The following is an 11,074-nucleotide window of genomic DNA, read 5'->3' as shown; positions in this document are numbered from 1 at the left end:
ATCAGAGGTGGACAGTAAGTACATTTACTTGATTACTGTACTTACTTTTTAAGTATCGGTACTTTACTTGAGTATTATTTTTTCTGGAAACTTATGACTTTAACTTCACTACATTTGAAAGACAAATATCATACTTTTCACTCCACTACATTTCTATCAAGATCCTGGTAGTAGAAAGTCGTTACTACGTAGCTTTGAAAGTCAGAGGGTGATTTTTTTCTTCTCTAAAACAGCCTATAAGTTTTTTGTTTGTTTGTTTGTTTTTTGACAGCCTATAAGTAATCACTCTTGTAGGGTAACGTGAAGTGATTTCCCAGCATTTTTTTAACACTGGCCAGTTGCTTCTGTGGGGGTGAGTAGGGGTGTTAATTTTTTTGGTCAACTCGCTTGTTTGGTTTATATAGGTTTTTAACATTCTAAAAGCTCTTCATTCCAAAGATACTACAAGCTAGTCTGTGTATTCAGTAGGTGTAATGTATTTTAAGTTGGTTCAGAGGCATAAGGTATTGCAAGTATTACATACAACAATAATAAAACAGTGCACTGACATAAAAAAGTTAACTTTTGGTACTTAAGTACTTTTAAAAGCAAGTACTTTACAACTTTCACTTGTAATGGAGTAATATTTGACCAGCAGTATCTGTACTTTCACTCAAGTAATAGAGTTGTATACTTGTGTACCTTTGAAAATTATTACCAACAGCCATATGAAGCATGTAACTTGTATGTGTACACATGCTCTGAGACTGGATGTTTTCCTAAAATCTCTGTTCCTGATAAAAGTGACGATTTTGAAAGTTTCAATCAGGCTATTGAGTTTCACTACCTCCTGTGACTCACAATGTTTGATTTCTGTTTGTTTTCTCCTATTATGACTACCACCAAACTGCAGTTTGCATAGAGAAGAGGATCAGACACAATAATGGCGGTCAGGTAATCAAATTTCACTTTTTTTGTCTTGAAAAATGCTAGACTGGTAGTACTTTAATATTCAACATGTTTTAAGACTGCCACATTTAATGTTATTTATTGACAACCATAAGCTTGCGATTGTACAAAATGTGGTATAATAATGTGGTATAGGCTGAACAAAATGGAAGTGCATCGACTGACTGACAGTTTTGGATCAGAAATTGAGAACTTCTGTTTTATGGTTCTCCTTTTGGGTTTGCTAAATTTACTTCTGGCAAAGCTGAATTTTCAGTAGCCAATACTCCAGTGTCACATTTTCCAGAAATGGTTCTAATATGCTCATTTGTTGCTCAAGAAACCGTTCTTATTGGTGTCAATGTTGAAAACAATTGTGCTGCTTAATAATTTTTGTGGAAACCATGACACAATTTCAGAATTTCAGGATTCTTTGATGAATAGAATGTTGGAAAAAACAGCCTTTATTTGAAATAATGTTTTTGTAACAATGTAAAAATTGTAAGAAAATCTACTGGTAATTTTCTGCCAGGACATTATCCATTAATTTTATGGGCATTTCCATTAACTCACGCCAAAAATTATTATTATTTTTTTTTTTTTTGAGTGTATACTATGACTTTTGATCAGTTTAATGCAAACTTAATTAATAAAATTATTCTTTTTTTTTTCTTTTTTTTTAATCTTTCTCTTTTTACAGGATGCGACTCTTGAGAACAGAGGGGTTCATAATTCTTTTTATATTAATTTTGGCCCAAGGCTTTCACTACTCCAGGACATGTGATTGTGACCAGCAATATTTTTGCAACTGTTCCTCAAATCATCTCCAACAGGTCCCAAAAGTTCCAGCGAATGCTCTTGGCCTTGACCTGTCTTTCAATCAAATTGAGTCTATAGACATGTATGATCTTAGCCCATACAGTGAGCTGAAAACTCTAAACTTGCATAAGAACAAGCTCAAGTTTATACACAAAGAGGCTTTCAAATCTCAACATAAGCTGGAAGTTCTTGATCTGTCCTTAAACAACCTGAAAAATCTGTCTTCGTCTTGGTTCCACGAGCTAAACTCTCTTCAGCACCTGAACCTAGTAGAAAACCCATATACCACCTTGGGACCTGCTCCCATCTTCCAGTCTCTCCTTAACCTAAGGACGCTGCGATTCGGTAGTCCTTCACTAAGGGAGGTATACAAGAATGGCTTAGATGGACTCACTCATCTGGACGAGATGACGTTCGTTGGCAGTAATCTGAGGTCGTATGAGAACGGGAGTTTAAAAGCAGCCCGTCCCATTGGTTTAGTCTCTTTGAGCCTTCAGAATCTATTTCAGAACAATCCAGAATTAGTCTCTAAGGTTCTTCAAGATGTCTCCCACCCTGAAACTCTGCTGATAATCAAAGATGTCGCACTCAGAACGAACACTTCGACAGAACCCTTTAAAGCGGCGAGAGAAGGTGGGACTAAAAGCTTGAGTTTCCAAAAAACCACCACAACTGACGAAGCAATGACCTCTTTATTGATGGTCATGGATGGTTCTTCTTTGTCATATATTGGTCTTGAAGATGTCCATTTGATTGGCCAAGGGTGGTGGCAGAAAGCTTCGTATACACATTATGAAAACTTACATACAGCCTACATACGTAATCTCGACATCCAAGGGTTTTTTGGGTTTAGTAGCATGATGCAGTTGGGATTTATCCTGCTCCATCTCCATAAGGTGTCCGTTATTAACGGCACAGTGTTTGTTATTCCACAGCAAACTACCCCACTGTTAAAAAATCTTGAATATTTGGACCTTAGTCAGAATCTCCTTTCAGACCTGACAATTGAACCGACCTTATATACAGGTTTTGGTGCATATCAAAACCTCAACACTCTTAATGTGAGCCAGAATGTTTTAAAATCTCTTGGACTGATGTCTCGATTGGCCACTAACCTTAAGAGTCTCACATATTTAGATTTAAGTCATAATAGTTTTGTTTCTATGCCAGAAAACTGTAGCTGGCCAGCGACTCTTAGGTTTCTGAACCTTTCCAGCACAAAGCTACGTAAGATGACCCCTTGCCTGCCTTCTAGCTTGACGGCCCTGGATCTCAGTGAAAATGATCTGATGGTGTTCCACCAAAGATTTCCCCAACTTACTATGCTTATACTGACAGGCAACCGATTTATGAAACTGCCACAGGGGGAATTATTTCCAAGGCTGCAGACACTGCTTATCCAAAGGAACGCCTTGCGGATGTTTAATGGCAGTGATTTGAGGAGGTTTAAAACCTTACAATATTTAGAAGCGAGTAACAACAATTTTGTGTGCTCCTGTGAGTTTGTATCTTTCTTCAGACAGGGTGTTGACCATTTCATCACGATAAGGGATGGTCGTCGCAATTATGTGTGCGACACTCCATTCACTCTCAGAGGTGATGCTGTTGACAGTGTCCGATTGTCAGTTTTCGAGTGTTACATGATCCCTGCTGTCTTAGTGCTTTGTTCTGTGATTATCATAGTCCTTGGACTAATTGTTGTCACCTGCTATAAGTTTCACATTATATGGTACCTGCAGATGACTAAAGCATGGATACAAGCCAAACGAAAACCTGCAGTTGGTCGACTGGCCGAGGAGCTCCGCTATGACGCTTTCGTATCCTACAGTCAACATGACGCTGAGTGGGTCGAGGAGATCCTTGTTCCAGAGCTGGAGAGCGCTCATCCTCCGTTTGCCTTGTGTTTGCACAAACGGGACTTCCAGCCGGGCCGCTGGATCGTGGACAACATCATCGACTCGATTGAAAAGAGCCATCGGACTCTCTTTGTTCTGTCTGAGCACTTTGTTACCAGCGAATGGTGCCGCTATGAGCTGGACTTCTCACATTTCCGCATAGTCGATGAGCACAATGACTCCGCCGTCCTGGTACTTCTTGAGCCAATCAAGAAGGAGACCATTCCCAAACGTTTCTGCAAGCTACGGAAGATTATGAACTCCAGGACGTATCTGGAGTGGCCCGAAGACGAGGAAAAGAGAAGTGAGTTCTGGAGCAATCTGAGAGCTGCCCTACAAAGAGATGAATGATGAAGCAAAACTAGCCCAATTACCAAAAAAACTGGCCGAGTACCAAATCTCAATGTCTCTATGATGCATTTTCATATTTACTTTTATTTGTAGGCCTACTGTACACAGTGTTATCATTAACTTAAAAACAAAACTAAAACTGTTCATTAAAATAAAGCTGAAACTTAATTGAAAAAACTTAAAGTGCCCCTATTATGGGTTATGATAGGTTCATATTTTGGTTTTGGGAGTCCCCAACAACAGGTTGACATGCATGCAAGGTCAAAAAACACTTTCATTGTCTTATAATATGCATTTATTTTTACCTTACTTGCTCCCAAACGATTTGTTTAATGATTCATTTTTCCAAACCCCTCCTTTGCATGACGCTAATCTGCGGTGATTGGTCCGATTGGTCTCATTTTCATTTCATCTTGCCTGTAAAGCCTGATAAAGCACTGATAAAGACTCTTTCTTTAGAGAGACAATAACTTTATACACGGTGCACTTTCAGATTTAAAACTTGGCAGGATGTTTTCATTCACTTAGAGCTGTGTTACACACTGCATGAAATGTAATTTTCAAAAATCCATAATAGGGGCACTGTAAATGAAAATTAGAAATGTTGTCTCAGCAGCCAACTGAAACAAAACCCGAAGACTGAAATAGAAATAGTAATTGTTTTTACTTTATAGGTACTGACGGTCCATTGTTACTTAACAGACTATTTTACATGACATGTTCAGAGCACTAACACAACTGTGAATGCATATGGTTTGAGGTACAATATTAGCACAACAAATACTAACATTCCAGGCCTTGTATTATCCATAGAATGTGTTTGTGTAACGTGAGCTGTGACAATGTTATCTGTAATGACTAACTGTCTATCTCCAGTATCATGATTTCACAATGAGTTCAACCATTGTCTGTTACTTAAGTAAATACCATTAGACTGAATCAAATACTAATGTATGTGACAATGAGCCTTTACAGTGAAACATATAGAAATAATGAACTTCTGATGACTTTGTTTTGTTCATGTCATATTATTTTAGACATATTCTTTTGTTCTTAGCATGTTGTCTCTACATGTAGATTTCTAGAGACAATAACTTTATACACGGTGCACTTTCAGATTTAAAACTTGGCAGGATGTTTTCATTCACTTAGAGCTGTGTTACACACTGCATGAAAGGTAATTTTCAAAAATCCATAATAGGGGCACTGTAAATGAAAATTAGAAATGTTGTCTCAGCAGCCAACTGAAACAAAACCCGAAGACTGAAATAGAAATAGTAATTGTTTTTACTTTATAGGTACTGACGGTCCATATGGCTTTACTGTCTAAAACAATATGTACATAAACACATAATGATGCATAATGAAAAATAAATCATTTAAAGCTGCTGTAACATTCTATCAAATTGTCTCTGTTGTCTGGGTTATGAATAAAACATTCACTGTAAATGAAAATTAGAAATGTTGTCTCAGCAGCCAACTGAAACAAAACCCGAAGACTGAAATAGAAATAGTAATTGTTTTTACTTTATAGGTACTGACGGTCCATTGTTACTTAACAGACTATTTTACATGACATGTTCAGAGCACTAACACAACTGTGAATGCATATGGTTTGAGGTACAATATTAGCACAACAAATACTAACATTCCAGGCCTTGTATTATCCATAGAATGTGTTTGTGTAACGTGAGCTGTGACAATGTTATCTGTAATGACTAACTGTCTATCTCCAGTATCATGATTTCACAATGAGTTCAACCATTGTCTGTTACTTAAGTAAATACCATTAGACTGAATCAAATACTAATGTATGTGACAATGAGCCTTTACAGTGAAACATATAGAAATAATGAACTTCTGATGACTTTGTTTTGTTCATGTCATATTATTTTAGACATATTCTTTTGTTCTTAGCATGTTGTCTCTACATGTAGATTTCTCTCTTTGACACGGGAACTGTCTTGGATATGGCTTTACTGTCTAAAACAATATGTACATAAACACATAATGATGCATAATGAAAAATAAATCATTTAAAGCTGCTGTAACATTCTATCAAATTGTCTCTGTTGTCTGGGTTATGAATAAAACATTTCATATTAGTTTATTTACGTTTTTTCAATGTTTTGAAATAGGCCTGATACATCAATAAAACAGTTGACATGGCAAAAAAAGTTTTTAAATTAAACAGTGTTTACAATGTACATTTTAAAGCTTTTAGATCTATTTTGGTCGTCTTAATCGTATTTTAAACGATTTGTTTTTCCAGAAATCACATGATACTGACAACTTTTAAATAGTATTTTATGGCTTTGGCGCCACCTATTGGATGTTTTTAGATTGTTAATTTAAAATGAAGTTTATGTAATTTCAAACCGTGAGTTTATAACTGATCAGTGAAAATACTGGTGAGGTGTTGAAGGCCACATCAGATTGTTTTTTTCACCTGTTATTTCTCTAATGTTCTCACAATATAACCTGCCTGTTCTCAATGAAACCCAAACCAAGCATGTAATTTTATGCAATGATTTGGTAGTAGTACCTTGTGTCAGTGTGAAGCTCAGCAGATGGTGGATGACTAGGCCTATATCAAATGCTTTTGTTGCCAATGCAAGTGATTCAAAGAAAAAGGTTTTGGTATCGTGGTGAATGGTGAGGGGCATGCATATTGTTGTCAAAGAATAAACTGTAACCTTTGACTAAATATTGCATGTTTTAATAATGCAATCACAGACTATATCCTTATCAATAAACTCACCAGTGACCCTTAGTGGGTTAGTGAACATACTGCTTGAGCATTTTATTTCTTGGCTCCTGAAGAACTTTCTACAGATGGCCATCAAAATCAGTGTATCTCAGACTTAGATAGCATTTAACAATGATGCCAGGTTGGATTATGTAAGGAAAAGCCTCATCAACTGAATTATTATTTATTGATATATATTAATATTATTGTTTTGGTGTGTAATCTGACCTTTGATTCAATACCACAGCCCAGTTTGGTCTCCGAGTCTCTCAGACATTTTCTGTAAATCATCTGCAGACGTTATCTCTCTGTGGGTCAATTTCTGAATGTGGGTCAGTTAATCCTTTTAAAAATTAATCTCTTATGTTGTGGCAAAGCATCTGCTAAATGGCAGAATTAATGTAAATTAAAGGGGAAGAAAAAAAAGAATGAGTGGCAGGTCTGAAATGTTCCTTATTTAGTAATTTTATGCTTTGCAGTCCCCTTGGTGGTGCCTATGGGTTAAGTTTCTTTTTCAGTGGTGATTTTAGTGAACTCTTATTCATGGGTCAGCACTACTGGGGTTTGAATCAGTTCAGATCATAGACCACTGGGCTTTAACCACAATGTTTGCATTAAATGCTTCAGGAAAGATAACCAGGGGGGAAAGTTTTTTTTTTTGCTACTCCTTCAAAAATAACCTTTTTAAGTGCAAGTAAAAGTACTTGGTCTGAAAAACAACTAAGTCATCAGTTTAAAAGCCAAACAAAGAACAAATGTTCTCAAGAATGAAAATAGTCGTCCATAGAAACTAGAAACTAAACAAGTTACCACCCCTTCTACACATATTATGAGGTGATTGTATACAGACACACAAAGCAATTAGCTACCGTTATTACAAAAAGAAAATTACTGGTTTGAGTGCCAAAATTTCTCTGAAACAATTTCTCACTAACTGCTAAAAAAAAAGATACTTGAGATGCCTTTTGGGGCTTCTCAGAATTGCTACACAATCTGATCCATTTGGAGAGCCCTTTCAAACAAGACTGGTCTCTGAATAAAGTATAAGGGTTCTTGAGGTTTCATCTTGACTGCAGAATCTTGCACAATGGAATCCTTAAGTTCCTGCTAGAAGTTTAAAGACTGTCCTCCAGTCCATCATGAGGAAAAATGTTTTTGAGGAACTTAAAATATACTGAAGTTTCCTGAGTACTTATGTTGAATTCATGACTATGGGTGAATATTAATAAATTACAGAACTGGTGTCACCAAAATCAGCAGGTTCTCTTGGTAAATTTGATATAAAACATTCACACAATTTACATATTTAAAAAAAAATAAAAACTTGAAATGCGACCAGACTGGGAGGAACACTACTTTCACATGTATTTCTTACTAACCCCACAAATATTTCACGAAATGTGCAACAGTCTATAACCCAACATCTGACATAATTGTGACATGCACTCACACAGTTATGTTTTTAGAGTTGTTAGCATCTGTTTTATGTCTTAGTTCTATATTTGTTTTCTGTTTCAGTTGCTTTTTTTAATTAAAATGGTTTCTATATGTTCACCATTTTGAATTCAAATGTTTCACATGAATTGAGGGGTCAAGTAATAATGGAGGGTGGTAGAGCAACTATTTTTGTAGATATCTACAAGTAAATGTGATTATCACACAGTACAGTAGTGGGATTATAACAACAGTGCTTTTTGTATTTGATGTAAAATTACACAGTTTTTGGGATAAGCATGTTTACATTTATGCATTTAGCAGAAGCTTTTATCCACCTTTTATCCAGCTTTTTAAGGTTTACACGAATTATAGGAGTCAAACTCCTTGGTGTTGCTAGTGTTATGCTCTATTGTCTGAGCTACAGGAATGCTTAAATCAATTAGAAACAGCTTGTTTTCTGACAAAATACTGCAGCTGGTTCTACTGTACACTGGATAAAAATGGAATGCTGAGTTTAGCTCCAACTTGCCTCAACACACCTGCCTGGAAGTTTCAAGTATATACCTACAAGACATTGATTAGCTGGTTCGGGTGTGCTTGATTAGGGTTGGAGCTCAATTCTGCAGCACACTCCAGGACCGAAGTTGGAGACCCCTGACTTAATCGAACAGACAGAAGGAGATTCATAGTTTTTACTAATAAATACAACATCATTATAGCATTTTACCGTAAAAATATCACAATATCAATTGTATCATATAGGACTATTTATTGCTAAACTATGAGAACTAATTATTTTTGTTTATTATTTTATGACAGAGATGCATAATAACCACGTACCACAGTCTTGGCAGAAAGCTACTATGGTAAACATTTGCAGTGCGCCAAATCAACAAGTGCTTTGTGCCTCTGACGCTCGATCAGTCACACTATTGACGACAGTTTCCTCGGAAATAATTTTTGGTTCTCTGTCAGGTTTCGCGACCAAAATTTTTCTCTCAACCACAACAGTCATTTCAAAACGTCTGCACGAAGGGGGCGTGGTTACAGGATCACTGAAGCACCGCTGCCCGCGCGCTCCGCCACAACAGTCAGCTGGGGAGAGGTAGGCGTGTGCGCGCGCGTGTGCCGACCAACCGGGAAGCGAAGCGCAAGCCGAGCAAGACCCCGTACAACCGCGCAGGCTACAAGCTGAGGAGATTTCTACCCACTACATCCATTCCGTCCCCATCATGGCCGACCCAGTGGCTGCGGAGGGCGCGGGGGGCGCACGAGGCTTCGCCAGGCAGGGCGCGCTGAGGCAGAAGAACGTACACGAAGTGAAGAACCACAAGTTCATCGCGCGCTTCTTCAAGCAGCCGACCTTCTGCAGCCACTGCACCGACTTCATCTGGTGAGTATGGTGGAGGACGCAAAGGTGGTGTCTTATGTAAACGGCTGCGAAGGGCACAGGTGACTCACTTGATGCTCGTGACAGGAAAAACACCAAAGCGTTTGAACGCTCTCAGACTTCCGCAGTGGTGTCAACACTGAACAAAGACGCCGAGCGCAGACGGAAAAGACAAGCGCTTCGCGCAATGAGTCCAACGCAGTGCTGCACCTCTCTACAAGACAGCCTATTTAGTTTTCAGTGTACTTGTATGTTTATGCAATTACAGCACATTTATTTCGCCTCTTCTCTTGCTGTAGTACGGATAAATGTTAACTGTCATATACACGAGAAATTCCTCGCGTTATGATTAAGCCATCATCATCATCACCATCTTCCTAGAGATGGATTTGACGATTTTGCGGAATATGGCGCGCGCCTGCGCGTTTTGCTGCTGAGCGCAGAGGAATGCATCCAGATTTGGTTTCTGTGCTGTCACACAGTCTCGTCTCTTTTGCAGGGGTTTCGGCAAGCAAGGCTTCCAGTGTCAAGGTAAGGCTCTTTGGCCCCCTAGAGAAATTTGAGTCTGTTCATTTTCAATGACTGCAACTGTTTATTTTCTGTTACTTGACAGCTGCTTGCCTTTTGAATGCAAGCAGTGTTGCAAACAGGACTACACTGTTCTTTCATTTCATTTGCGTGTGTTTGAGGAAGAAATACAGAGGATCTTTTTGGTTTTCTAGTGGTGAGATGAAGAAATTACCAGTGACAGTTGTTGTTCGACTTTAGGAGGGAAGGCTGGGGTTAGTTGTCACAGCCAACAGCACAGGGCATAACTATTCTACGTTTTGGCCAGTTAGTGGTTAATTCATATGAAATTGTACAATTTATCTCGTACAATTAGGTTTATGCTTACTTTATTTTTTTCTGCATGGATCACATCGTGCAAATTATTGCAAAAATAATTACGTTTTCTCATAAGATGGGGTTGTCATAGTCTATACGCCAAAGAATATTTCCTTGTGTAGTTTGTTTCTCTGTAGGCACATACCTTAATTTTTTTGCAGCAAAAGCTGTTTGCACAATTCCACCATTATTTCCATTCCATACAAAAGCACTGCTAGAGAAAAGCATTTGTAAGTGAATTGAACTTTTGCCTCTTAACTTGGCATCAAGTTTAGCCCTTGGTGACAACTTCCCCATGTGAACTACAAAGTGAACATTCAGATACGGAATACAATATTCAGGAACTGTTGCCATGAATGTCAGAGCCCAAACTGCCATTATACTGGCATTTGGCAGCATTATCCTTAAAGGGGTCATATGATGCTGCTAAAAAGAACATTATTTTGTGTATTTGGTGTAATGAAATGTGTTTATGCGGTTTAAAGTTAAAAAAACACATTATTTTCCACATACTGTACATTATTGTTTCTCCTCTATGCCCCGCCTTTTTGAAACGCGTCGATTTTTACAAAGCTCATCGGTCTGAAAAAGCGAGGTATGCTGTGATTGGCCAGCTATCCA

The 11,074-nt window shown here is 37.9% G+C and overlaps 2 protein-coding genes across 3 annotated transcripts in view; both read left to right on the top strand.

The window, feature by feature from the left end:
- The first annotated feature begins 280 nt into the window (after positions 1 to 280).
- tlr2 (toll-like receptor 2) lies at positions 281 to 4,087 on the top strand. Of its 2 annotated transcripts, none has more exons than XM_016531430.1 (3): positions 281 to 352; positions 893 to 933; positions 3,486 to 4,087. In XM_016531430.1, exon 3 carries the CDS (start codon positions 3,486 to 3,488, stop codon positions 3,990 to 3,992), a length of 507 nt encoding a protein of 168 aa, XP_016386916.1. In that variant the 5' UTR covers positions 281 to 352; positions 893 to 933; the 3' UTR covers positions 3,993 to 4,087. The 2 variants fall into 2 exon arrangements, with proteins under 2 accessions (XP_016386916.1, XP_016386915.1); XM_016531429.1 differs by having other exon boundaries at positions 1,628 to 4,087.
- A 5,121-nt stretch (positions 4,088 to 9,208) lies between these two features.
- LOC107722959 (protein kinase C beta type-like) overlaps positions 9,209 to 11,074 on the top strand; it is a 33,332-nt gene continuing 31,466 nt past the window's right edge. Inside the window, exons 1-2 of the mRNA XM_016531457.1 lie at positions 9,209 to 9,571; positions 10,068 to 10,099. Of these exons, the coding sequence (XP_016386943.1) occupies positions 9,411 to 9,571; positions 10,068 to 10,099 (193 nt within the window). The 5' untranslated portion in view covers positions 9,209 to 9,410. The remainder of the gene's footprint in view (positions 9,572 to 10,067; positions 10,100 to 11,074) is intronic.

The sequence above is a fragment of the Sinocyclocheilus rhinocerous genome, unplaced genomic scaffold (assembly GCF_001515625.1).
Source record: "Sinocyclocheilus rhinocerous isolate Xijiao unplaced genomic scaffold, SAMN03320098_v1.1 scaffold3, whole genome shotgun sequence".
Taxonomy (NCBI): domain Eukaryota; kingdom Metazoa; phylum Chordata; class Actinopteri; order Cypriniformes; family Cyprinidae; genus Sinocyclocheilus; species Sinocyclocheilus rhinocerous.
Note: the sequence above shows the minus strand (reverse complement) of the source record. Positions and strands in the feature narration are given on the sequence as shown.